Source organism: Neoarius graeffei, chromosome 3, assembly GCF_027579695.1.
Source record: "Neoarius graeffei isolate fNeoGra1 chromosome 3, fNeoGra1.pri, whole genome shotgun sequence".
NCBI classification, from domain to species: Eukaryota; Metazoa; Chordata; class Actinopteri; order Siluriformes; family Ariidae; genus Neoarius; species Neoarius graeffei.
The window spans coordinates 104,943,262-104,967,929 of NC_083571.1; the positions used below are offsets into that span (position 1 = coordinate 104,943,262).

Sequence of the window (24,668 nt, forward strand, 5' to 3'; positions counted from 1 at the left end):
TCGCTGTAACTACGTCACTGGGTACAACTGCCATGATTGGCCATGGGCTACGTATACGCCAAATGATAGACATTCGCAACGTCCAATAAACGGCCGTTGACAATCGTAAACCACACCTCCCCTACGAGAAATTCAATAGGCGGATTCCAGACCATATTTCACTTGTGATATGGTCTGGTGTTAACCAGACTAGATGGATGGATGGATGGATGGATGGATGGATGATTTTACTGAATACACTGCAATGTGTTGATGCATTCATTTACATTTTTTTCCTACAGGTGTATGTCCTGTGAAATCTCACGAAAGGCAATTTTAGTATGATATAAGCCACACTTTTTTTAAAAGCCCTGAAGTATATAAAATAATCTTTTAGATAATTGGGTTTTTAGTGAAATCTCACTCACCTGCAAGCCTCTTCATCCACGAGGCTTCATCTATACCCAGGTTGTTGTTCAGGATCTTGAGGATGTTGCCCAGGATGAGGCTGAGGTGCTCGGAGGTGACAGTGGTACAGCAGCTCACATGACTGGGGGAGTTCTCAGGACCCTTTTCCCACCAGTACGAAAGATAGTTACACAGCAAGGGCAGGATGACCTCGATGACTTGCGGCATCTCAGTGTAGCGAGCTCCAGACTCCGAGATGTCATGAATGTCTTTCATCAGGCCGTCCAGACGTGGCATCTCAGGACACATCTCCTCCACAGTGTCAGGCATGCTCAGAACTAGAAGCATAATAACAATGGAACTCTTCAATCGATTTGTTTGAATGAATGAATTAAAAAAAATAATGAATAGAATAATATAAATAATACATATGTGTTTTCTGTAATACTGTGTGCACTCACTTGCTCTCTCTCTGGGTGTCTTGGTATTGAAGACAGAGCGTGGGTTGTGCATGTTCAGATGAGGCTCCAGGAAAGCCACAGGCATGGCTCCCACCAGAGTAGCCAAGCATTCTCCCAGCACAGGAAGCTGTCTGTTAAAATGCAGAACTCAGACATAAATAAAGCAGAGAAAATAGTTAACAGCCTGATCAACAAAGCAATCAGAAATCTACATTACTTTTCAACATAGATGTTTTTGCCATTTCCCAGAGAGTACAGGCTGGTCAGAATTCGATAGCAGGACAGCTGAACGTCATCCACTGAAATGCAGCAACATGAAACAATATTACTATTCTCATGGGAATCTTAAAAAGGCAATAAAATGAGGTTTTAGGGTACAAATGTTTGTCACTGTGGTGCTACAGTGAATGATGTGTCTTTTGTACCTGTAGTAAGAGAAACATCATTTAAGTGACCTTAAAGCAGATATGCAGAACCTTTATTTTTAAATAAATTTCTGAGTGGATAGTATCTCCATCCTTGACTCTTGTACGCTGCATAAATGTGAATTAAAAAATATATTTTTGAGAGTTAAAATCGACCGCCAAGTTGGCATTCGAGCTGCCCCGCTGAGCCAGTCAGCCCTGAGTGCGTGACGTCACAGCGGTAACCGGTTTTAAAGCCGAGGCCTTTGACAGCTATAGACCAAAGTCATATAAATAAAAATTTATGATGAAAGTAAGAAATATCGTTACCGAGTTGCTCAACTAAGACTGATTTGACTTCATTGATTGTGGGTTGACTCTCATTAAAACAGGATAGGTGTTATAACTTATGCAACATGTACATGCATGCATTTTCACTGATAAAACGTAAAAGGCTAATTAAATAATCAGATGAACTGAGACAATCACATTCTGAAGCAAATTAAATAATCTTATACCGGTAACTTAAACACACAATACAAGTTACATGTATTAATCTAAGTGCAGGTAAACAACGAGTGTTGTTGTTTTTGTTGTTTTTTATCCAAATGAGAGTCACGTCTTACCCGTCTGTGCTCTCACTTCCTGAAGGTCGACCTTGTGGCCGATTGTTTTGAAACAATCTGACTTTCAGTTGTTTGTTCAGTTCTCTGTTCATTCGCTTCTTCCACGTAAGGGCGAGATATTGCTGCTGAGGCGAGCATATCCAGCAGAGAAATCAGACGGTTGGTCCAGTCATTCTCCATTTTCTCCATACGGCGTACTCCGCCATTACTGCTCGGCTCAGGCAATTACTAAAACCCGGGACAGGACGGAATGGGACATCACCGGTTTTAGCAACAACTGCAGGGAGGTCACTGCCCGAGTGATAATATGTCACGTCCCATTCCGTCCCAGGTTTTAGCAACAACCCTCGCCTCACACTCCGGGAGAACTGGTGCAACTGAACTTACTTTCGCTAAAAAAACAAAACAAAAAAAAACCCTTTCCTTTTCTTGTAGTTTTATTTTCATTTAATTGTTGGTACTGCACCCTCTTTCCATACAGGCTTAAAGCCAACACTCCACAACAGATCAGAGGTCTCGTACGAGTCTTCAATCAAATGTTCAGAGCAGAGGAGAGACCACTTTGTAGGCGCCCAATGTGCCCGTGAACTTCTTGCAAAACGCGTCCAAATCTTTGCAGTTTGAACATTCTTGGGCCATGAATGCAACATAAATCCACCTTCTGTCATGTTGCTGCACCGGCCAGCAACACATCTACGTGGCATGGCGATAAATTAGCTCAAAATGGAAGCTCGAAGTTGCAGTCAGCTCTGTGTTTTAGTATAGCGGAACTGGTGATGAGACCAATAGCCTTCCTGCTGTGATGTCATGGATGTCAAGGTCATTCACTCAGACCGCTACCTATATAAATAATTTTAATCGTAAAAATTACTATATTAAATTTATTGTTAACGCTTAAAACTATTCCTGTGCCATTCTTGAGGTCTCAAGGCATTTATAAACAAAAAGTGAGGCCATGGTTCTGCGTATCTCCTTTAAGGACCTCTGTTGAACTTTTTTTTTTTTTCCTGACAGGGTTTAATGGAAATAATGATGGTCCTTTTAGTATTTTGGAGCTGCTCATTTAGCTTGTGTGACAAGTGACTGATTGTCCACTTACACAGCAAGTCCACCCCAAAATGGTGCTCAGTGATGTGATGAAACAGAGCAGTAAGAATAGGTAGCAGTGCCACTGAGGTATAGTTGATGATCTGTGCCACTCCCTTCATCTGGGTACGAGATTGGCCCATCTTGCCCAGCTTCAGGTTCTCCACAGTCTTCTCCAAGTCTTCTGCAGCATTCTCAAAGAACGTCCTGACTCCAGCCTTCACCAGCTCAGAGCCAGACTTCATCACTGTCCTAGAAAAGCAGGCCACATCATCAGCCCAGCAAACTCTTGTGTGCATTCTATTGTGACTTAAATATCGTGGCAATTTTGTGTCGCCAATCCAACTAACGGCATGTTTTTGGAAGGTGGAAGGAAGACAGATAATCTGTCTGAAACCTATGTGGACACAGGGAGAACCTGCACAGAACTCCACACAGACAGTCACCCAAGCTCTGGATCGAACCGGCAACTCTGGAGCTTTGAGCTGCCTGCTGTGCTGCCCTGTTTTAGCATTTAAAAGCTTTAACCTCATTAACATGGCCAAAGAGCTGTCCTCTTTCAATTTAAAGATTTACAGGTCAAACACAAAATGTGTCTTTTTTACTTCCAAAGGCTGTTAATTTTTGCATAAAATTATTTGTCAGGAACACTCTTGTCTACTACAATAGCGATGTATTAAGCTAGAGCGGGATAGACAAATTAACGGTTATCTTTGGCGGAATGGCTTAGTTCAGGGGCGGTTCTTCTCATTATATTAGTAAGTATGTGGGTATCGAATCGCAACTTTACCCCCATCCCCCACAGGCCAGCAGCAGACATGAAGTTTTAACAGCCATAATAGCAATAATGCAAATATGTGACGAGTCATGGAATCCACAGACACATGTCGGCCGAAACGAATCTGAGAAAATCGCAAGAGAAGCATTACAATTCATGCACGAGGGGGGACATGAACAAACTTTCTAACACCACTGTAAAGAGTTTCAAGAAATATAAAAAAAAAAAAAAAAATTACCTACCTGAGCTTTAATTTGTACTTTTACTGTGACTTATGTTGAATGACAATTTTACAGATTGGCGTTTAATCTATAGTTATTATCGAAGGACAGAATTAGTCAGTTAATAAACTAATAGTCATAATAAGTAATATTTATGAGTAGTATTTATGCATACCGTATATGAATGATTTTCTGTTTACTTTGCACGCGTCTTTGACTCGCACGTGTATCGTAAAAGACTTTTTTTAACTCGTACCCACTCATAAAGTCTCCGAAATGGCATTGTAACAATCTCGGTAACACAACAGAGCAAGAATGTCTCAGATCTAACAGTTACCGGAAACGTTGAGTTGCAGTTATTGCTGCTTCTTTTGCGATTTTCTCGGATTTGTTTCGGCCGACATGTGTCCGTGGAATCCATGACTCGTCACATATATGTATGTGTTAAAAAAAAAAACTTTATATTTTTATATCTATCTATCTATCTATCTATCTATCTATCTATCTATCTATCTATACACACACACACACACACACACACACAAATACATATATACATGTATGCAAACCATGAGACATTTAAATATACAAGAAATCTAATAATACTCATACACACAATACATACAAATACGTACAAGGAGAAGCAACGTTTGAAGACAACCATTACTATTCACGTTGGTAAAAATTATATAAAGAGAAATGTATAAAACAATTAAAAGACAAGAAAGATGGAGTTTGGGTGGTGGTGGGTGTTTTGGAGTGAGCTCAGCAAGCGAGGCTTGCTTTAAAGGTAGACTGCCTTTCAGAGTTTTCAAGTTTATGGCCCTAAATTCTCTGCTATTTTTTCCTGCTTCACCATGACCCAATTCAAGATACTATGTCATGCATCATGTGGTGGGCTTTCCCTGTTCGCGCAAGGCATTGTGGGATACAAATTTGAAACAGGAGAGAAAAATGGAGGACGTGAGTGTGCGAATGAAATGTTAAAGACTGACTACAGTAATGGAAAGGGAGAAAAACATACACTATGTTATATACGAAGGAAAGGAAACGCAGGACCAAACTAATAAATATCGGCGCTCAGCGAGCACCTCGGTGTGATCAGCTGTTCGTTTCGCGACAGAATGATGGAACTTTCAGTGCACGGTCAAAGGTAAACCTGTAGATGGCAGTAATGCAACACTGTGGATGCCAGCTGCTGTAAAACCCAAAAGAAGAAGAAGAAGAAGGTAAACCTGCGCATGCGCACACGGACTTCCTCTGTCTGCTTGACTGCACGAAGCGAGTGATTTCATGCACATTATTTTCTTTAATTCCCTCAAATTAAATTAAATAACTTCCCAGCCCACGGTGGTGTAGTGGTTAGCACTGTCGCCTCACAGCAAGAAGGTCCTGGGTTCGAGCCCCGTGGCCGGCGAGGGCCTTTCTGTGTGGAGTTTGCATGTTCTCCCCGTGTCCGCGTGGGTTTCCTCCGGGTGCTCCGGTTTCCCCCACAGTCCAAAGACATGCAGGTTAGGTTAACTGGTGACTCTAAATTGAGCGTAGGTGTGAATGTGAGTGTGAATGGTTGTCTGTGTCTATGTGTCAGCCCTGTGATGACCTGGCGACTTGTCCAGGGTGTACCCCGCCTTTCGCCCATAGTCAGCTGGGATAGGCTCCAGCTTGCCTGCGACCCTGTAGAAGGATAAAGCGGCTAGAGATAATGAGATGAGATGAGAACTTCCCAGCCACAGAATGGCCTGATATTTTGTGAGCTATTACAGAAATAAACATACATCACAATGACCAAATTTCACAGGGAACTAAATTTCACCGGTTTGATGAAATTGAAAGGCCGTCTAGCTTTAAGAGATAAAATCATAGAGCACAATTAACTTATTTTGTTTCTAAATTGAGAACATAACTGTGAATCATGATTTCAATATTGACTAAAATAACATTTTGTTCATTGCTACAATAGCAACAATTTAAACAGATTTATTCCTTATTTTTTAAAGCGAAATCATAGCAAAATTGCTTTAATGTATTTGGGCCACAAAAGCTGTAAAGCTGTATGTATGTATGTATGTGCTGTTACCTAAAGTCCACTGAATGTGCTAGGATGTGCAGACAGCTCACCATCGTAGCAGAGTCACTTCCTGACAGGGCAGGGTTGTTGAAGTTACATACATTAGATATGTCAGAAGTTGAATAAATTACCCAAGACTAAGGAAGGTTATGATGATCAAGCTGTGAATAATGATCAAGCCTTATTCAGCCTTACCAAAAAGAGAAATCCTATGTCTAACCAGAGAAGCCAGCTTACAGAAAAGACTGTAGAAAAGAGACAAAGACAGCAATGAGAAAATGAGCTCTTGCATGTTCAACTAACTTGTAATGAGCTTTCATGCCTCATTATCTTAGTAACAGAGCCGAATTCGAAGTATGTGCGCTCATTTTAAAAAAAAAAATCATAAAATAAACCTGGTGATCATCTCCTTCTCTTTGTTCGAAGCATAACCACTGCTGCTCAGGTTGATGCTGGGAGAAGACAGGAAGTAAAGGCAGTGATTCTTAAAGTATTGGTCAAGCAATGGCAGCAGGACCTGTCGTAAACATCAGAAGCAGACATATAAATGATCACATTGACTTATTATGGCAAGTGAAGTATTGCCGACATGATTAGTGGCAAGGAATAAATTAAACCATATTTGAGAAAATATATCTTCATATGTGTCACACCACCAACCTTACCTTTGCAAAGAACTTTATCTCTTGCTCATGAGGTGATTTGTCAGTTTTTCCGCTGGTGGCCATAGCCTCTGTAAAAGTTTAGGAAAGAGAAGTGCTCGAACAAGATGTTCTAAAGGAATACTGCAGATCTGCAGAATGTGTGCAATTACCATAAACAGTAATTTCAAAATTTTATGCTTCCCTGTACTAGTCTCCAGATCACTGCAGGGCTGACACATAGAGACAAGCAACCATTCACAGTCAATTTAGAGCCACCAATTAGCCTAACATGCATGTCTTTGAACCATGAAGGCAACCAGAGCACACCCACAGGGGGGACATGCAAACTCCACACAGAAATGCCCTCGTCGGCCACTGGGCTCAAACCCAGGACATTCTTGCTGTGACACAACAGTGCTAACCACATCATCAATCATCCAGCCATCCGTTATCTGTAGCCACTTATCCTGTTCTACAGGGTCACAGGCAAGCTGGAGCCTATCCCAGCTGACTATGGGCAAGAGGTGGGGTACACCCTGGACAAGTCACCAGGTTATCGCAGGGCTGACACAGAGACAAACAACCATTCACACCTACAGTCAATTTAGAGCCACCAATTAGCCTAACCTGCATGTCTTTGGACTGTGGGGGAAACCAGAGCACACCCACGGGGGGGGGGGCATGCAAAGTCCACACAGAAATGCCCTCATCATCAATCATTAGAGTGTAATTCGGGTGTAGTTTTGAATTTGTATTGTATGTTACAGGTCAAAAAATTTCAACCTAGGCGATTTTTTTTTGACCAGAGTTAAAATATTTAACGTAGTTCATCATTTCCAACCTATGTAAAATTTTGGATGATCTAAGATTCTTAAAAGGGGTTTTGAATCACTTCTCTCATTCTTCAATCCACTTCCTCTCTGTCTACCTACCTAATAAGTCTCCCCCCCCCCATAAATCTTTTTCCATATTTCACCAAGATTTGGACTTGGAACCTTCTGCTTCTTAACCCAACACCTTAACCACTAGACCAACTACAATTGCAGCAGAAGGAGTGATATATATTTTGAATTTATTAATGAGTCCCGGGCAGCACGGTGGTATAGTGGTTAGCGCTGTCGCCTCACAGCAAGAAGGTCCGGGTTCGAGCCCCGGGGCCGGCGAGGGCCTTTCTGTGCAGAGTTTGCATGTTCTCCCCGTGTCCACGTGGGTTTCCTCCGGGTGCTCCGGTTTCCCCCACAGTCCAAAGACATGCAGGTTAGGTTAACTGGTGACTCTAAATTGACCGTAGGTGTGAATGTGAGCGTGAATGGTTGTCTGTGTCTATGTGTCAGCCCTGTGATGACCTGGCGACTTGTCCAGGGTGTACCCCGCCTTTCGCCCGTAGTTAGCTGGGATAGGCTCCAGCTTGCCTGCGACCCTGTAGAAGGATAAAGCGGCTAGAGATGATGTGATGTGTGATGTGATGTAATGAGTCCCGTCTTATTATGTTATCAAGTAGTTTAAAATACAAAGTCTTCCAAAATCCTAACCCCAAGGTCAAGTCAAAGAGTTCCATATACGTTTTTTGTACATACGTTGGGGAGTGCCTGTTAGAGAGCACACTCTGTTTAGGCCGTTGGCATGGTGAGGTAGGGTGGCCAGTTCCTTTCCTCACCACCTTTAACTTTCCCAATGTTTCCACCAGGTCCCCATTCACTGCTGGTTGGACAGGAGGCAAGCCCCAGATCACCGTCCGAGGCGAGGCTTGAACCGGGGACCATTTGCTTAGTGGTCTAGCGCTCTAACCACTTGGCTAATCCTAGCTATAGTAAGGCTCCCTAATTCCACCTGACCTACAATTCTGACCTGTAACAGATAGGTAACACGTTTTAAATGTCTATTACCAAAATTCAACAGCAAGTGATTTTTGCGTATACAGATCACCTGTTCCTTTTGTCAGTTTAGAGCGACATGTCTAAATTCTTGTTCACTGTATTCAGTCTTGTAGTGGATAATGATTATCACTTAAATTATGTATAATATAGATAACTGCATGTGGGTTTTTACCAATGTTCTTGATAATAACTCACCCAAATGTGCGATGAATTCCTGTGCTGAGTCTACGTAACTCAACAGCCTCTTGAGGAACTTGTAAGCGATCCTCTTTTCCATAGAGGAGGAATCCTGCTCCAAGTCCTTCAAACCTCTAGTAAGAAAAATTTCCAGTTGGTGATCAATACAAGTGACACCCAGTATGCATTGTTACTGTAAGGAGTGGTTATGACAAAACACATACAGTACCAGCCAAAAGTACGGACATGTCTACTCTTTCATAGGTTTTTCTGTATTTTGACTACTTTCTACATTGTAGAACAATACTGAAGACATCAACACTATGGAATAACACATTGAATATATATGGAATTATGTGATTAACAAAAAAAACAAAATGTGTTTCATATTTTAGATTCTTCAAAGTAGCCAGCGTTTACCTTGATGACGCTTTGCACACTATTGGCATTATCTTAACCAGCTTTATGAGGTAGTCACCTGGAATTCTTTTCTATTAACAGGTGCCTCGTCAAAAGTTAATTAGTGTAATTTCTTGACTTCTTAACGCGTTTGAGCTTATCAAACAGTAAATAGTAAATAATAAAAATACTGTAAATAGCCCTATTCCACAACTGCATTAATCCATGTTATGTCAAGAACCACTCAACTGCTTTCCTGCCCACTGTGTAATCACATATTGGTCTTGACCAACCCAGGCTGTGTATTGTTTAGCCTGGTCATGATGACATGGGGTTAGCCATTGGGGTTTTCTATCCATCCATTATCCATAACTGCTTATCCTGTGCAGGGTCGCAGGCAAGCTGGAGCCTATCCCAGCTGACTATGGGCAAGAGGTGGGGTACACCCTGGACAAGTCGCCAAATCATCGCAGGGCTGACACATAGACAAACAACCATTCACACCTACAGACCACCAATCAATCTAACCTGCATGTCTTTGGACTGTGAGGGAAACCGGAGCACCCGGAGGAAACCCACACAGAAAGGCCCTCATCGGCCACTGGCCTCAAACCGAGAACCTTCTAGCTGTGAGGCTACAGTGCTAACTACTACACCACCGTGCCACCCCCGGTGGGGTTTTATTTTTCTCTGTTTAGTTGTACTTTGTCAGCTCATTTGTATGGTTGCCTTGTTTGCTGATTGTTTTTACTTCAACAGAAGACTACACTCTGTGTTATTCTGTCACTTGTTCATTTGGCACTAGAACGTTCTTGTCTAGAAGTTCAGCACTTCTTGTACATGACTTTTGCACTTGTTGTACATCGCTCTGGATAAAAGCATGTGCTAAATGCCTGCAATCTCTCATCTCATCTCATTATCTGTAGCCGCTTTATCCTTCTACAGGGTCACAGGCAAACTGGAGCCCATCCCAGCTGACTACGGGTGAAAGGCGGGGTACACCCTGGACAAGTCGCCAGGTCATCACAGGGCTGACACATACCCCTTTTCCACCAAATCAGTTCCAGGGCTGGTTCGGGGCCAGTGCTGGTGCTGGTTCACAACTCGTTCAACTTGTGAGCCAGCTGAGAACCAGTTTGCTTTTCCATAGCTCGCGGTGCTAAGCGGAGCCACGTCATTACGTTGCTGTATACGTCAATTACGGCGCTACGCTTACATAAACCTTGGCGTGAATATCAAAGCAAAAACAACACGGAAGAAGCAGCAGCAACAACAACAATAATAATAATAATAATGGATGACTTTGCATTTGTACAGCTGCTGCTTCTCGTCGCTTAAAAACGGCGATCTTTTGCGGTCTTGTTATTGTTGTTGGTCTTAACAACTCGGCCCCCCCTGCTGACGTAAGCGGTTCTTTCCTCTGGCCCAGCAGAGAGTTGGTGCTAGCCTGGAACCGTTTTTTCTGGCCCCAGAGCCAGTTCTTTGTCAGTGGAAACAGAAAACCCAGTTCCAAACTAAGCACTGGCTCCGAACCAGCCCTGGAACTGCTTTGGTGGAAAAGGGGCAACAGAGACACAGACAACCATTCACACCTACGGTCAATTTAGAGTCACCAGTTAACCTAACCTGCATGTCTTTGGACTGTGGGGGAAACCGGAACAAACCCACACGGACAACATGCAAACTCCGCACAGAAAGGCCCTCGTCGGCCACGGGGCTCGAACCCGGACCTTCTTGCTGTGAGGCGACAGCGCTAACCACTACACCACCGTGCCGCCCTGCCTGCAATCTAATGTAATTTCATTTAATGTAATTTTTTTAAAGAAGAAGAAGCCTTTATTTGTCACAAGCACAGTGAAATTCGTCCTCTGCATTTAACCCATCAGTGAATGCACATATGCACACACAAGTGAGCAATGAACACACACACATACCCAGAGCAGTGGGCAGCCATGCTATAGCACCCAGGGAGCAGTTGGGGGTTAGATGCCTTACTCAAGGGCACTTCAGCCCAAGGCCGCCCCATGTTAACCTAATCGCATGTCTTTGTAATGTAACTCAATAAAGAGAAACGACAGTCCATCATTACTTTAATACATGAAGTGTGTTTTTAATTAATAAAAATAAGGAAAAGCCACGGAATAAGAAGGTGTGTCCAAACTTTTAACTGATACTGTATATCATTCATAAAACAATCACATTTTCATTCTAAGCCAGCAAAGATGGAAAGAAGCAAAGCTTGCAGAGACTCACATACCTGCTTATTGCATATCCATTGAGCTGCAGGAATTTAAAGAGCTCCTGAGCCTTTTCTCTATCTCTGAACTTCTCCTTTGCTGTCAATGTGTCATAGGGTACCAGCAGTGGGTGAGTCCCACCTCCTGCAAACAGAAAGACAACTCATGGTGAATTGTGAAACCTCAGACAGTCCAGGTAGGTCTCCAAGAAAACAATACTACCTTTGCTGCTTAGTTCCAGTTTCTTTTTCTTTGCCCAAATATTGTGGTAATTCTCTGCTACAACCTCTACCATACTCTGCAGACAGTCAACAATAATAACAGTGAACAGTCACAGTGAACAATACGAGTGTATTATTAGAATTTCACAGTGATGTGAAAAATATTACAACCCTAGTTCCAAAAAAGTTTGAACTCTCTATGAAATGTAAAAGAAAACAGAATGCAATGATTTGCAAATCCTTTTCAATCTATATTCAGTTGACTTTTTCCCAAAGTGGTGAACCGCACCCCATTCTTGCATATGAACGACCGAGCCTTTGCACTTGCCAATTTACCTGTAGAATGTTTCAAACAGGGCGGCACGGTGGTGTAGTGGTTAGCACTGTTGCCTCACAGCAAGAAGGTTCTGGGTTTGAGCCCAGTGGCCGACAGGGGCCTTTCTGTGTGGAGTTTGCATGCTCTCCCCATGTCTGTGTGGGTTTCCTCCGAGTGCTCCAGTTTCCCCCAAAGACATGCAGGTTAGGCTAATTGGAGGCTCTAAATCGACTGTAGATGTGAATGGTTGATTGTCTCTGTGTCAGCCCTGCAATGACCTGACAATTTGTCCAGGGTGTACCCCACCTCTCGCCCGTAGTCAGCTGGGATTGGCTCCAGCTTGCCTGTAACCCTGTTCAGGATAAGCAGCTACAGATAATGAACGGATGTTCCAAATAGCTATTTTTTTGAGCATTCCACAATTTTCCCAGTCGTCTGTTACCCCGTTCCAACCTTTTTGGAACGTGTTGGAGGCATCAAATATATTATATGAGTGTATATTTACAAATAAATAAATAAATAAAATAAAGTTTATCAATTTGAACATTAAATATCTTGCCTTTGTATTGTATTAATTTGAATATATGTCAAAAAGGATTTGCATTAAATAAAATGCAATAAATGAAATAATTACATTTTGTTTTTATTTATGTTTTACACAGTGTCCTAACTTTTTTGGATTCAGGGTTGTACAACAGCAAACAGGGACTAAATCTATAATGGGATTTACAACAAGCACATAAATGTGGGTGTGATTTGTCAGGTGTTTGGAAATATACTTTATTTTTTTCGTGGTCCGGTTTCCATCAAATCCTGCGCTTTGATTGGCTGGCGAGCGGGTCCGTATCCTACAATACGGACCCCCTCTGTCGACTCGCTCGTTCACAACAACAACAAACATAGTAGCAATTTTTGTCAACGTTTATTTTCGCATTTCTCAGGAGAATAACATTAATTTTGCAGCATGGATAGCGATAACGACAGTGTTCACAGCGAAAGCGAGTTTTACTACCCTGAGGAACACGAAATAAAAGAAAACATTTCAGGAGAAAGCTAAAACCTGTAACTTGCTGACGCCGAGCAAAAACATGGCTGAATCCTGAATGACTCAATTTTGTATAAATAGGGGACTACATAGGCGGCAAAATGTAGTTTTTTTTTTTCCCTGCTATGGAAGTGCACTTGTATACCGAGGAGGAAGCAATTTGCGTTACAGCCATGAATGAGGATTCAAAATGGCGGCTTGGCTCGGTTTTCCCTTTCAGGCGCTCTAGTTTTCTGTTAGAATTTGGTAAAAAAAAAAAATAAAAATTTATATATATATATATATATATACACACACACACACACAGGTGCTGGTCATATAATTAGAATATCATGAAAAAGTTGATTTATTTCAGTAACTCCATTCAAAAAGTGAAACTTGTATATTATATTCATTCATTACACACAGACTGATGTATTTCAAATGTTTATTTCTTTTAATTTTGATGATTATAACTGACAACTAATGAAAATCCCAAAGTCAGTATCTCAGAAAATTAGAATATTACTTAAAACCAATACAAAAAAAGGATTTTTAGAAATGTTGGCCAACTGAAAAGTACGAACATGAAAAGTATGAGCATGTACAGCACTCAGTACTTAGTTGGGGCTCCTTTTGCCTGAATTACTGCAGCAATGCGGCGTGGCATGGAGTCGATCAGTCTGTGCCACTGCTCAGGTGTTATGAGAGCCCAGGTTGCTCTGATAGTGGCCTTCAGCTCTTCTGCATTGTTGGGTCTGGCGTATTGCATCTTCCTCTTCACAATACCCCATAGATTTTCTATGGGGTTAAGGTCAGGCGAGTTTGCTGGCCAATTAAGAACAGGGATACCATGGTCCTTAAACCAGGTACTGGTAGCTTTGGCACTGTGTGCAGGTGCCAAGTCCTGTTGGAAAATGAAATCTGCATCTCCATAAAGTTGGTCAGCAGCAGGAAGCATGAAGTGCTCTAAAACTTCCTGGTAGATGGCTGCGTTGACCTTGGACCTCAGAAAACACAGTGGACCAACACCAGCAGATGACATGGCACCCCAAACCATCACTGACTGTGGAAACTTTACACTGGACCTCAAGCAACGTGGATTCTGTGCCTCTCCTCTCTTCCTCCAGACTCTGGGACCTTGTTTTCCAAAGGAAATGCAAAATTTACTTTCATCAGAGAACATAACTTTGGACCACTCAGCAGCAGTCCAGTCCTTTTTGTCTTTAGCCCAGGCGAGACGCTTCTGACGCTGTCTCTCGTTCAAGAGTGGCTTGACACAAGGAATGCGACAGCTGAAACCCATGTCTTGCATACGTCTGTGAGTGGTGGTTCTTGAAGCACTGACTCCAGCTGCAGTCCACTCTTTGTGAATCTCCCCCGCATTTTTGAATGGGTTTTGTTTCACAATCCTCTCCAGGGTGCGGTTATCCCTATTGCTTGTACACTTTTTTCTACCACATCTTTTCCTTCCCTTCGCCTTTCTATTAATGTGCTTGGACACAGAGCTCTGTGAACAGCCAGCCTCTTTAGCAATGACCTTTTGTGTCTTGCCCTCCTTGTGCAAGGTGTCAATGGTCGTCTTTTGGACAACTGTCAAGTCAGCAGTCTTCCCCATGATTGTGTCGCCTACAGAACTAGACTGAGAGACCATTTAAAGGCCTTTGCAGGTGTTTTGAGTTAATTAGCTGATTAGAGTGTGGCACCAGGTGTCTTCAATACTGAACCTTTTCACAATATTCTAATTTTCTGAGATACTGAATTTGGGGTTTTAATTAGTTGTCAGTTATAATCATCAAAATTAAAAGAAATAACCACTTGATCAGTCTGTGTGTAATGAATGAATATAATCAGGGCTTTGAACCGGTTCAAGGAACGAAAACGAAAACCGGGAACTTTTTCTATTTCACATGGAACAGAAACGAAACCAGAAACTTTATTATTTTTTATGTTCCGGAACAGAAACGCTTATTAAAAATAATGGTAACCGGTTAATACCGGTTTTTATTTCGTTCCTCAAAGTTTCCATAGCCTACAAATAAAAAAGTAATTCTTCTCCTGCGCAAGTTTCTATGACCCGCTGGGGTTCACTTCCTGTGTGACGTTCGCTGACTGAATGGAGAGAGCGGGAGGGTGGACTGCTATCACGTCTCCACATCTTAAATAAGAGGTAAATATTGCAGTCTATCGTTATTCAAAAACGTCAATTTCAAACACGATATCAATATATTTGTCCACGTTAATGAGAGGCTCGCGAACATTAAATGACGTTAACCTCTGTTAGCCTATCAATGCATAGGGCCTGACTAGCCTTTGGTAACACACTAAACGAATTCTCTTTCATTTTTGGCACTTTTTCTGTTTGTGTAGATGGGAAGACATACTGAGAATCCAAATCGCCAACATTTGAAATAATAATTGTTTTGAATTATTTCTTGTCTTATTTAATGAAGGTTGTAATAGAATTAGCCTACATTTGGCTTAAGCTGGATGAGACAGAGACATAATTTTATAGCCATTTGTTAAACAGCTGACAGGGAACGTAATTAACCGTTCCGGGAACGAAATTTTTTTGTTCTAACCGGTTCAGGAACGTCTATTTAATGGTGGAACCCAAAACCGGAAACGTTAAAATTCCGTTTCTGTTCAGAACGAACCAATAGGAAAAAAATTCTGGTTCAAAGCCCTGAATATAATATACAAGTTTCACTTTTTGAATGGAATTACTGAAATAAATCAACTTTTTCATGATATTCTAATTATATGACCAGCACCTGTATATATTATTTACCAGCTTAAGGTCGGTCCGTATGGTGAAATATCGTGACCTCGGCCTTAAATACTGACCTCGGCTCAGAGGGCCTCGGTCAGTACTTTCAAGACCTCGGTCACAGTATTTCACGATACGGACCTCCCAGCTGGTAAATATGTATCTATGAAATGCAAAATATTTGCATGTAGTCAAAGAGGAAGAAGCTGAAGAAGCCCTTATTTGTCACACATACACTCAAGCACAGACTTAAGCACACAGTGAAATTTAACCTATCTGAAGCAGTGAACACAAGCATGCACACACACCCAAGTGAGCAATGAGCACACACACATACCCAGAGCAGTGGGCAGCTATGCTACAGCACCCAGGGAGCAGTTGTGGGTTAGGTGCCTTGCTCAAGGGCACTTCAATCCAACCTCAGGCCATGGCTGCCCATGTTAACCTAACCACATGTCTTTGGACTCTGGGGGAAACCGGAGCACCCGGAGGAAACCCACGCAGACACAGGGAGAACATGCAAACTCCACACAGAAAGGCCCCCATCGGCCGCTGGGCTCAAACCCAGAACCTTCTTGCCGTGAGGCAGCAGTGCTAACCACTACACCACCATGCCGCCCATGGTGGTCTGTTCTGGGTCAAATGCTTTATTTCAGTTTAGAAATGCCCTTGCGTTAGTATTTGTATAAATACATTGCTTCTGGATTTGTGTCAGCATGTTTCATATTCAGGGCCAAGATTTCTTTTAATAGGAAAAAGTTCCTTTTCAAATGAAGCCTGTTAAAGCCATGCAGTATGAAGTGGAAATTCAATTACCCCAAATTAGTTCTTGAATTATAAAAAGGTTTCAAAACATTATATTTCCATCATTCAAAATTGTTTACTTCACTCTAGTGACTAAGCAAATAATATGGACTAAAACCAAAACATACCTGTAGTTCTCTCGACAAAGTTACATTTTCCAAATCTACAGGCGCTGGATGAAATCCGTCTCCCTTTAAAAGAACACATATCAAATACATCTTCATTAAATATTTTTTTGGCTTCACTGCATCTTAAATCTTCCTACCTGGGAAGCCTCGGAGATCTTAAGCTGTTTGTCTGCCTCACGTTGTTGGAACATGGCCTCCCCTTCTTTGGTCCTCTCAATGGTCCAACCCATAGCCAGCATGCTCTTCAGAGACTCCTTCACTGGGTAGCGGTAAGTTTCCCTCTCCTGGACCAATTCCAACAGATCAAGAGGAATTACCACATTATCATCTCTGTGAACAATTGCTCTACACTGGATATTTGAGAAACACCTGAGTACCTTCTCACTCAGTGCTTTATATGGTTTCAGAAGAGGGTGAGTTTTGGCTTGGTCATCCACTTTCTCACCTGCAGTCCAGCCTAGTGCGAACTATCAGATGGCAGACCATCAGATCATATGTGTCATACACTGGGTGTTTATTTATGTAATTCTTCACAATATCACCTGAAAAAGCTCAACTGTTGTACCACATGAACATTCAGTAACTGACCTTCTCAGAAGACCATTTCTCATGGCAATGCTCAGCATATTTGTGAGCAATGTAATCCAGTTTTTCAGGCAGTGAGATGCTGAAAATAGAAGGTTACATTCTGTTAGATTTATGAGAGAAAGCAATACATTCTTATAAACTAGAAGGGCATTCGGTTTAGTACCAAGGATAATACTAAAGCTCTACACCAAATTTCATCAAAATCTGCTCACTACTTTTTGAGTTACATTGGGATCAGCCAAAAAAAAATAAATCCTGGATCTACATACATATCTGGATTTGCATCAAAATTGAATCAGTTGTTCCTTGGCCCATGGCTCACCCTTCCTCAAAATGTCATCAAAATCCGTTGACTACTTTTCGAGTTACGTTGGGAACAGACAAACATAGGCGAAAATATAACCTCCTCCAACAAAGTGGGTGGAGATAATAATAGAAATTAAACTCTTTGCAATTGATTTGAAGTTAAATTTAATCAAAGAAAACTTTGTAGGTAAGCTTCAATTATAAAATGATCGGATATACAACATTCTAATTCAAAATTTGTTGGTATAATACATTTCACATTCACTTTATATAAATCCAGATTCAATTTTCAAATTGTACAACACTACTAAATTTAGACACCCTAAGTTTATATCTGATTTGTATTAATTATAATCCAAGTAATTTAAAAATCAATGTGATTCATTTGACTTAAAATGTAAATATAATTTAAAAATAAAACAATTTCAGATTTTGAAAATTACAATCAAAATCCTAGTGGAAGAAATACCATTCAATTAAAGGTAGACTGCCTTTCAGGTTTTCCAAGTTTAGTTCATGAAAAAAAATTTCCCTGACACCCAATTATTTTTGTTTAGTGGACTGAAAGCTACTGAATTTGAATCACAGACTTCCAATTTTATTAGGTTATTTTTTATAGAACAATTAATGAATTTAGGGCCATGTGGCCCAAAATTCTCCACTATTTTTTTCCTGCTTCACCATGACCCAATTCAAGATACTACGTCATGCATCACGTGGTGGGCTTTTCCCATTCGCACAAGGCATTGTGGAATACAAATTTGAAACAGGAGAGAAAAATGGAGGATGTGAGCATGCGAATGAAATGTCAAAGACCTATTACAGTAACGGAACGCGAGAAGACGTTATGTCGCGAAGGAAAGGAAACGCAGGACCAAACTAATAAATATTGGTGGTCAGCGAGCACCTCGGTGTGATCAGCTGTTCGTTTAGCGACAGAATGATGTAGCTGTCAGTGCACGGTCAAAGGTAAACCTGTAGATGGCAGTAATGCAACACTGGATGCCAGCTGCCGTAAAACCCAAAAGAAGAAGGAAAAGAAGAAGGTAAACCTGCGCATGCGCACACAGACTTTGTCTGCTTGATGGCGCAAAGCGAGCAATTCCATGTACCGTATTTTTCGGACTATAAGTCGCACTTTTTTTCATGGTTCGGCTGGCCATGCGACTTATACTCCGGTGCGACGTATATATGTTTTTTGGGAGCAGTGGATGATTGATGGGGAACACAGCTTCACGGCAACCGGGAGGATGCGCCATGCAACTTTCCTTGATGTCATCAGGTGGATTGACAAAGCATGGGCTTCAGTGACAACGGAAACCATCCTCTCGGGGTTTCGAAAGGCTGGAATAACTGGAGCTGATGCCGAGTCTGACGACAGCCACGCAGAAGAAGAGGAAACGGCGCTTTGTCTGCCGCTGGAGTTGGCAGAGTTGTTCAGAAGCGACACCGAGGATGAGGAATTCAATGGATTTGCTGATTTGGAGTGAAATCGCCAGCTTGATAAACTTGACCTGTTTTATTATTAATGATAGGCCTATAGTTATTTAAATAAGTTATGTAATGATTTTAGGCCTATAGGCTATTGAATAACTTGATGTTACGGTACATATTCAGCCAGTTTTTCTCTGGGCTATTATAAATGATTTTGTTTTGCATTTTTAAAAATAACTCTCCTTCCAAGATGAACTTTATTCTTCGTCTCTGATGTTATGGTGTTAATGGTCTGAATAACGTTTAATGTTTTTATCTGATATGACGTTAACTGGCAGGCGCACTTTCTGCCTGTTTTTTTTTCTCTGAGCGGTTGTTGTTGTTGTTTTTACTACTGTACCTGTCTTTGGAGATGATATACCTATAGCCTACTTGGCCTCTGATTTGATGAAATAAAATTCGACAAAAATGAAGAATGACACTCCTCGATGATGACTACAGCTTTAATAACAAAGATGAAAGACCCATGGGGCGATAATAAGCCCTACCGGTAAAAATATTCTAAAAGCAAACTGATTAATGCATCAGTAATAGGCTACTAATATTAGTTATAATAATAATATAGGCTATTAGTAATAACGATAGTGATAGTATTAAAGATAGTAGTAGATATTTAAAATAATCAGACTAGGCTACTTACAGGGCAAAGGGCGCGTTATCACTGCTCAGCTGTTCGTTTATTAAATAAACAATGCAGTCGCGCAGTAACCACGCGCCGCTTATCAGATAGAATCACAGATTCTATGGATAGAATAACCCTTCAGAAAAGTGCGACTTGTAGTCCGGTGCGACATATATATGTTTTTTTCGTCTTCATAATGCATTTTTTGGCTGATGCGACTTAAACTCCGGAGCGACGTATAGTCCGGAAAATACGGTACATCATTTGCTACGGAATCCTTTCAAATGAAATAACTTCCCAGCCACAGAATGGCCTGTTTTGTTTGTTTGTTTGTTTTTTAAATATGGTAGAAATAAACATATATCACAATGACCAAATTTCAGCAGGAACTAAATTTCACCAATTTTATGAAATTGAAAGGCTGTTTAGCTTTTTAAAAAATTTTTATTATTTCAGCCAGCATTATATATTACAGCATAAGCCCATCATGCACCAGTATGCAAATTTATGCTTTTGTTATAATAACATCATTGGAAGGGGTAGATAAGACTGAGCATTTCTAATTTGCATATAAACTTTGTACATGGATTCTGTTAAGTTCATGAAAGAAAAGTCATGATGACAAGGGAAAGCTCTTATACAAATGGCTTGTATCCTGTTCGTAATGCTAACAATCACCCTTAGATGCGTGGCCTGAAAGTCCAGCTAGATTTACTTTTACTGTTTAGTGCTTACTTGACAGTGTTGATAGGCTTGGGATCAAAGTTTCCTTGAGCATCCACAGAGACCTGCTTTACCAGAGTGGTGGCTGGGCTCGTGTCTACATAATCGGGTGGTAGGGCTCCACCTATGGCACTGAGACATGGCATAGCCATTTTGAAAAGCTCTGCATCGTATTTCTGCAGGAGAGATTATGGAAGGAGAGACATTGTAAGGAGTGCTGCACATCTGTGCTATTCCATGCTATGAATAGTAAGCAGAGGTAAAGGCTGAGTGAGCACATAGACTCCTTGGAGGCACACATGGTACGAGTACTTGTAAATAAAATGATTCATTATTTACTTGACTTTTGGCCAAGCACTGAGCGTTTGACTGAACAAGTCTGTTACAGATAAAAGTCAGCATGCCTGAATATCTCAGTGATTCTCAGTGTATAGGAATCTAATGTGCAGCTCAGGCCTGGGTTCAGGGCTTGAACAAAAGCAAAAATTTCAAAACTGAAAAGTAATATTATATGGGTTCTGTCTTTTGTGAGGATGGATCTCCAAGATGCCAAAGCCCATGTAAATGCTGCCTGGCTGAGATGGCAAAAAGTAATAGGTGTACTTTTTGACAGCAGGATGCCGACCAATTTGAAGGCTAAAGTATATAAGACTGTGGTACGCCCAGTAGCACTATATAGCTGTGAATGTTGGCCAGTCACTGTAAAACATGAGCAAAGTCTACATGCCATGGAGATGAAAATGCTACACTGGTCTCAAGGACTCTCTCTGTTAGACCATGTGGAAAATACAGAAGTCCATAGGAAAATGCAGGTGTTCCATTCACTGCAAAGATGAGAGAGTGGCGCCTCCGATGGTATGGCCATATCATGCGATGCTCAGATGGAGCAGTGGCTAAATCTGCAACAGCACTGGACATTCCAGGCAAGAGGCAAGCGGCCACAGGAAGACCCAAAAAGAGATGGGCTGACTCAATAAAGGAAGACCTAAAGTCCACAAAAGCAAAACCAGAGGATGTCTTTGATAGGACTAAGTGGAGACAGCTGAGCTGAGCTGAGGACCCTGCACCCATGCGAGACTAACGCAAGGAAGATATACTAGTGCATCTCAAAAAATTAGAATACCATGAAAAAGTTCCTTTTTTTTCATAATTTAACTCAAAAAGGTAAACTTTCATATATTCTATATTCATTACATGTAAAGTGAAATATTTAAAGCCTTTTTTGTTTTAATTTTGATGATTATGGCTTATAGCTCATGAAAATCAGAAATCCAGTATCTCAAATTATTAGAGTATTCCCTAAGATCAATCACAAAAAGGATTTACAATACAGAAATGTCCAACTTCTGAAAAGTATATTCATTTATACACTCAATACTTGGTTGGGGCTCCTTTACCATGAATTACTGTATCAATGCGGTGTGGCATGGAGGTGATCAGTCTGTGGCACTGCTGAGGTGTTAGTGAAGCCCCGGTTGCTTTGATAGTGGCCTTCAGCGTATCTGTATTTTTGGGTCGGGTGTTTCTCATCTTCCTCTTGACAATACCCCATAGATTCTCTATGGGCTTCAGGTCAGGCAAGTTGACTGGCCAATCAAACACAGTAATATCATGGTCAGCAAACCATTTGGTAGTAGTTTTGGCACTCTGGGTAGGTGCCAAGTCCTGCTGGAAAAGGAAATCAGCATCTCCAAAAAGCTCGTCAGCAGATGGAAGCATGAAGTACTCTAAAATCTCCTGGTAGATGGCTGCATTGACTTTGGACTTGATAAAATACAGTGGACCAACACCAGCAGATGACATGGCACCCCAAATCATCACAGACTGTGGAAACTTCACACTGGGCTTCAAACACCTTGGATTCTGTGCCTCTCCACTCTTCCTCCAGACTCTAGAACTGTGATTTCCAAATTAAATGCAACATGTACTTTCATCTGAAAAGAGGACTTTGGACCACTGAGCAACAGTCCATTTCTTTCTCTCCTTAGCCCAGATAAGACACTTCTGACATTGTCTCTGGCTCAGGAGTAGCTTGATATTAGGAATGCCAAAGTTGTATCCCCTTTCTTGAAGATGTCTGTTTGTGATGGGTCTTGCTTGATACACTGACACCAGCCTCAGTCCACTCCTTGTAAAGCTCTCCCAAGTTCTTGAATCAACTTTTCTTGACAATCCTCTCAAGACTGCGGCCATCCCTGTTGCTTGTGCACCTTTTCCAGCCACCCTTTTCAGCAATGACCTTTTGTGGCTTACCCTCCTTGTGGAGGGCACAGTGGTCATCTTCTGGACAACAGTCAAGTCAGCAGTCTTCCCCATGATTGTGGTCGTGTGTACTGAACTAGACCGAGAGATACACTGTGTTCATACTGTTTTACTCAAACTCAAAATTAAATATTCTAATATTTTGAGATGGTTTTTTTTTATGTTTTTGTACTGTATGCCATACTGATTAAAATTAAAATAGAAAAATGCTTGAAACATTTTAGTTTATGTGTAATGAGTCTATAATATATAACATTTTCACTTTCTTAAATAACTGATGGAAAATATTGAACTTTTTCACAATATTTTAATTTTTTGAGATGCACTAGTATATACAGTGCTCAGTGTAAATGAGTGCACCCCCTTTGAAAAGTAACATTTTAAACAATATCTCAATGAACACAAACAATTTCCAAACTGTTGAAAAGACAGTTTAATATAACATCTTTTTAAACTTATAACGTGAAAGTAAGGTTAATAATATAAACTTAGATTACACATTTTTCAGTTTTACTCAAATTAGGGTGGTGCAAAAATGAGTACACCCCACAACAAAAACTACTACATCTAGTACTTTGTTTGGCCTCCATGATTTTTAATGACAGCACCAAGTCTTCTAGGCATGGAATGAAGAAGTTGGCGACATTTTGCAACATCAATCTTTTTCCATTCTTCAACAATGACCTCTTTTAGTGACTAGATGCTGGATGGAGAGTGATGCTCAACTTGTCTCTTCAGAATTCCCCATAGGTGTTCGATTGGGTTCAGATCAGGAGACATACTTGGCCACTGAATCACTTTCACCCTGTTCTTCTTCAGAAATCCAACAGTGGCCTTAGATGTGTGTTTAGGATCATTGTCATGTTGGAAAAGTGCACGACGACCAAGGGCATGGAGTGATGGTAGTATCTTCTCTTTCAGTATAGAGCAATACGTCTGTGAATTCATGATGCCATTAATGAAATGCAGCTCCCCGACACAAGCAGCACTCATGCAGCCCCACATAAGGACACTGCCACCATCATGTTTCACTGAAGGCACCATGCAGTTTTCTTTATATTCCTCACCTTTGCGACGCCATACAGTTTTGAAGCCATCAGTTCCAAAAACATTTATCTTGGTCTCATCACTCCAGAGTATAGAGTCCCAGTAGTCTTCATCTTTGTCAGCATGGGCCCTGGCAAAATCTAGGCGGGCTTTTTTGTGCCTGGGCTTTAGGAGAGGCTTCTTTTGTGGACGGCATCCATGCATGCCATTCCTTTGCAGTGTACGCCGTATTGTGTCACGGGAAATTGTCACCCCAGTTTGGCTTTCTATTTCTTTAGATAACTGCAGTGAACTTGCATGCCGATTTTCTTCAACCCTTCTCATCAGAAGACGCTCCTGTAGAGGTGTTAACTTCCGTGGACGACCTGGACGTCTCTGTGAGATGGTTGCAGTTCCATCTTTCTTAAATTTTTGTAGCACTTTTGCTACAGTATTCTGACTGATAAGTAAAGCTTTGCTGATCTTCTTGTAGCCTTCACCTTTATGGTGTAAAGAAATTATTTTCTTTGGAGAATTCTGAAGAGACAAGTTGAGCATCACTCTCCATCCAGCATCCAGTCACTAAAAGAGGTCATTGTTGAAGAATGGAAAAAGATTGATGTTGCAAAATGTCGCCAACTTGTTCATTCCATGCCTAGAAGACTTGGTGCTGTCATTAAAAATCATGGAGGCCATACAAAGTACTAAATGTAGTAGTTTTTGTTGTGGGGTGTACTCATTTTTGCACCACCCTAATTTGAGTAAAACTGAAAAAATGTGTAATCTAAGTTTATATTATTAACCTTACTTTCACGTTATAAGTTAAACAGATGTTATATTAAACTTTGTCTTGTCAACATTTTGGAAATTGTTTGTGTTCATTGAGATATTGTTTAAAATGTTACTTTTCAAAGGGGGTGTACTCATTTACGCTGAGCACTAATATATATATATATATATATATATATATATATATATATATATATATATATATATATGCGCGTGTGTGTCTTTTAAAT

The 24,668-nt window shown here is 41.0% G+C and overlaps 1 protein-coding gene across 1 annotated transcript in view; it reads right to left on the minus strand.

Moving 5' to 3' along the window:
• The window catches only part of ryr3 (ryanodine receptor 3), a 296,068-nt gene that overhangs the window by 102,912 nt on the left and 168,488 nt on the right, over window positions 1-24,668 (minus strand). Inside the window, exons 52-67 of the mRNA XM_060915728.1 lie at window positions 20,374-20,537; window positions 17,217-17,295; window positions 17,006-17,095; window positions 16,747-16,912; window positions 16,629-16,687; window positions 11,588-11,663; window positions 11,386-11,509; window positions 8,748-8,863; window positions 6,697-6,764; window positions 6,427-6,548; window positions 6,227-6,276; window positions 6,041-6,101; window positions 2,978-3,216; window positions 1,066-1,147; window positions 849-979; window positions 408-725 (exon numbers count right to left, since the gene is read on the minus strand). Of these exons, the coding sequence (XP_060771711.1) occupies window positions 408-725; window positions 849-979; window positions 1,066-1,147; window positions 2,978-3,216; window positions 6,041-6,101; window positions 6,227-6,276; window positions 6,427-6,548; window positions 6,697-6,764; window positions 8,748-8,863; window positions 11,386-11,509; window positions 11,588-11,663; window positions 16,629-16,687; window positions 16,747-16,912; window positions 17,006-17,095; window positions 17,217-17,295; window positions 20,374-20,537 (1,945 nt within the window). The remainder of the gene's footprint in view (window positions 1-407; window positions 726-848; window positions 980-1,065; window positions 1,148-2,977; window positions 3,217-6,040; window positions 6,102-6,226; window positions 6,277-6,426; window positions 6,549-6,696; window positions 6,765-8,747; window positions 8,864-11,385; window positions 11,510-11,587; window positions 11,664-16,628; window positions 16,688-16,746; window positions 16,913-17,005; window positions 17,096-17,216; window positions 17,296-20,373; window positions 20,538-24,668) is intronic.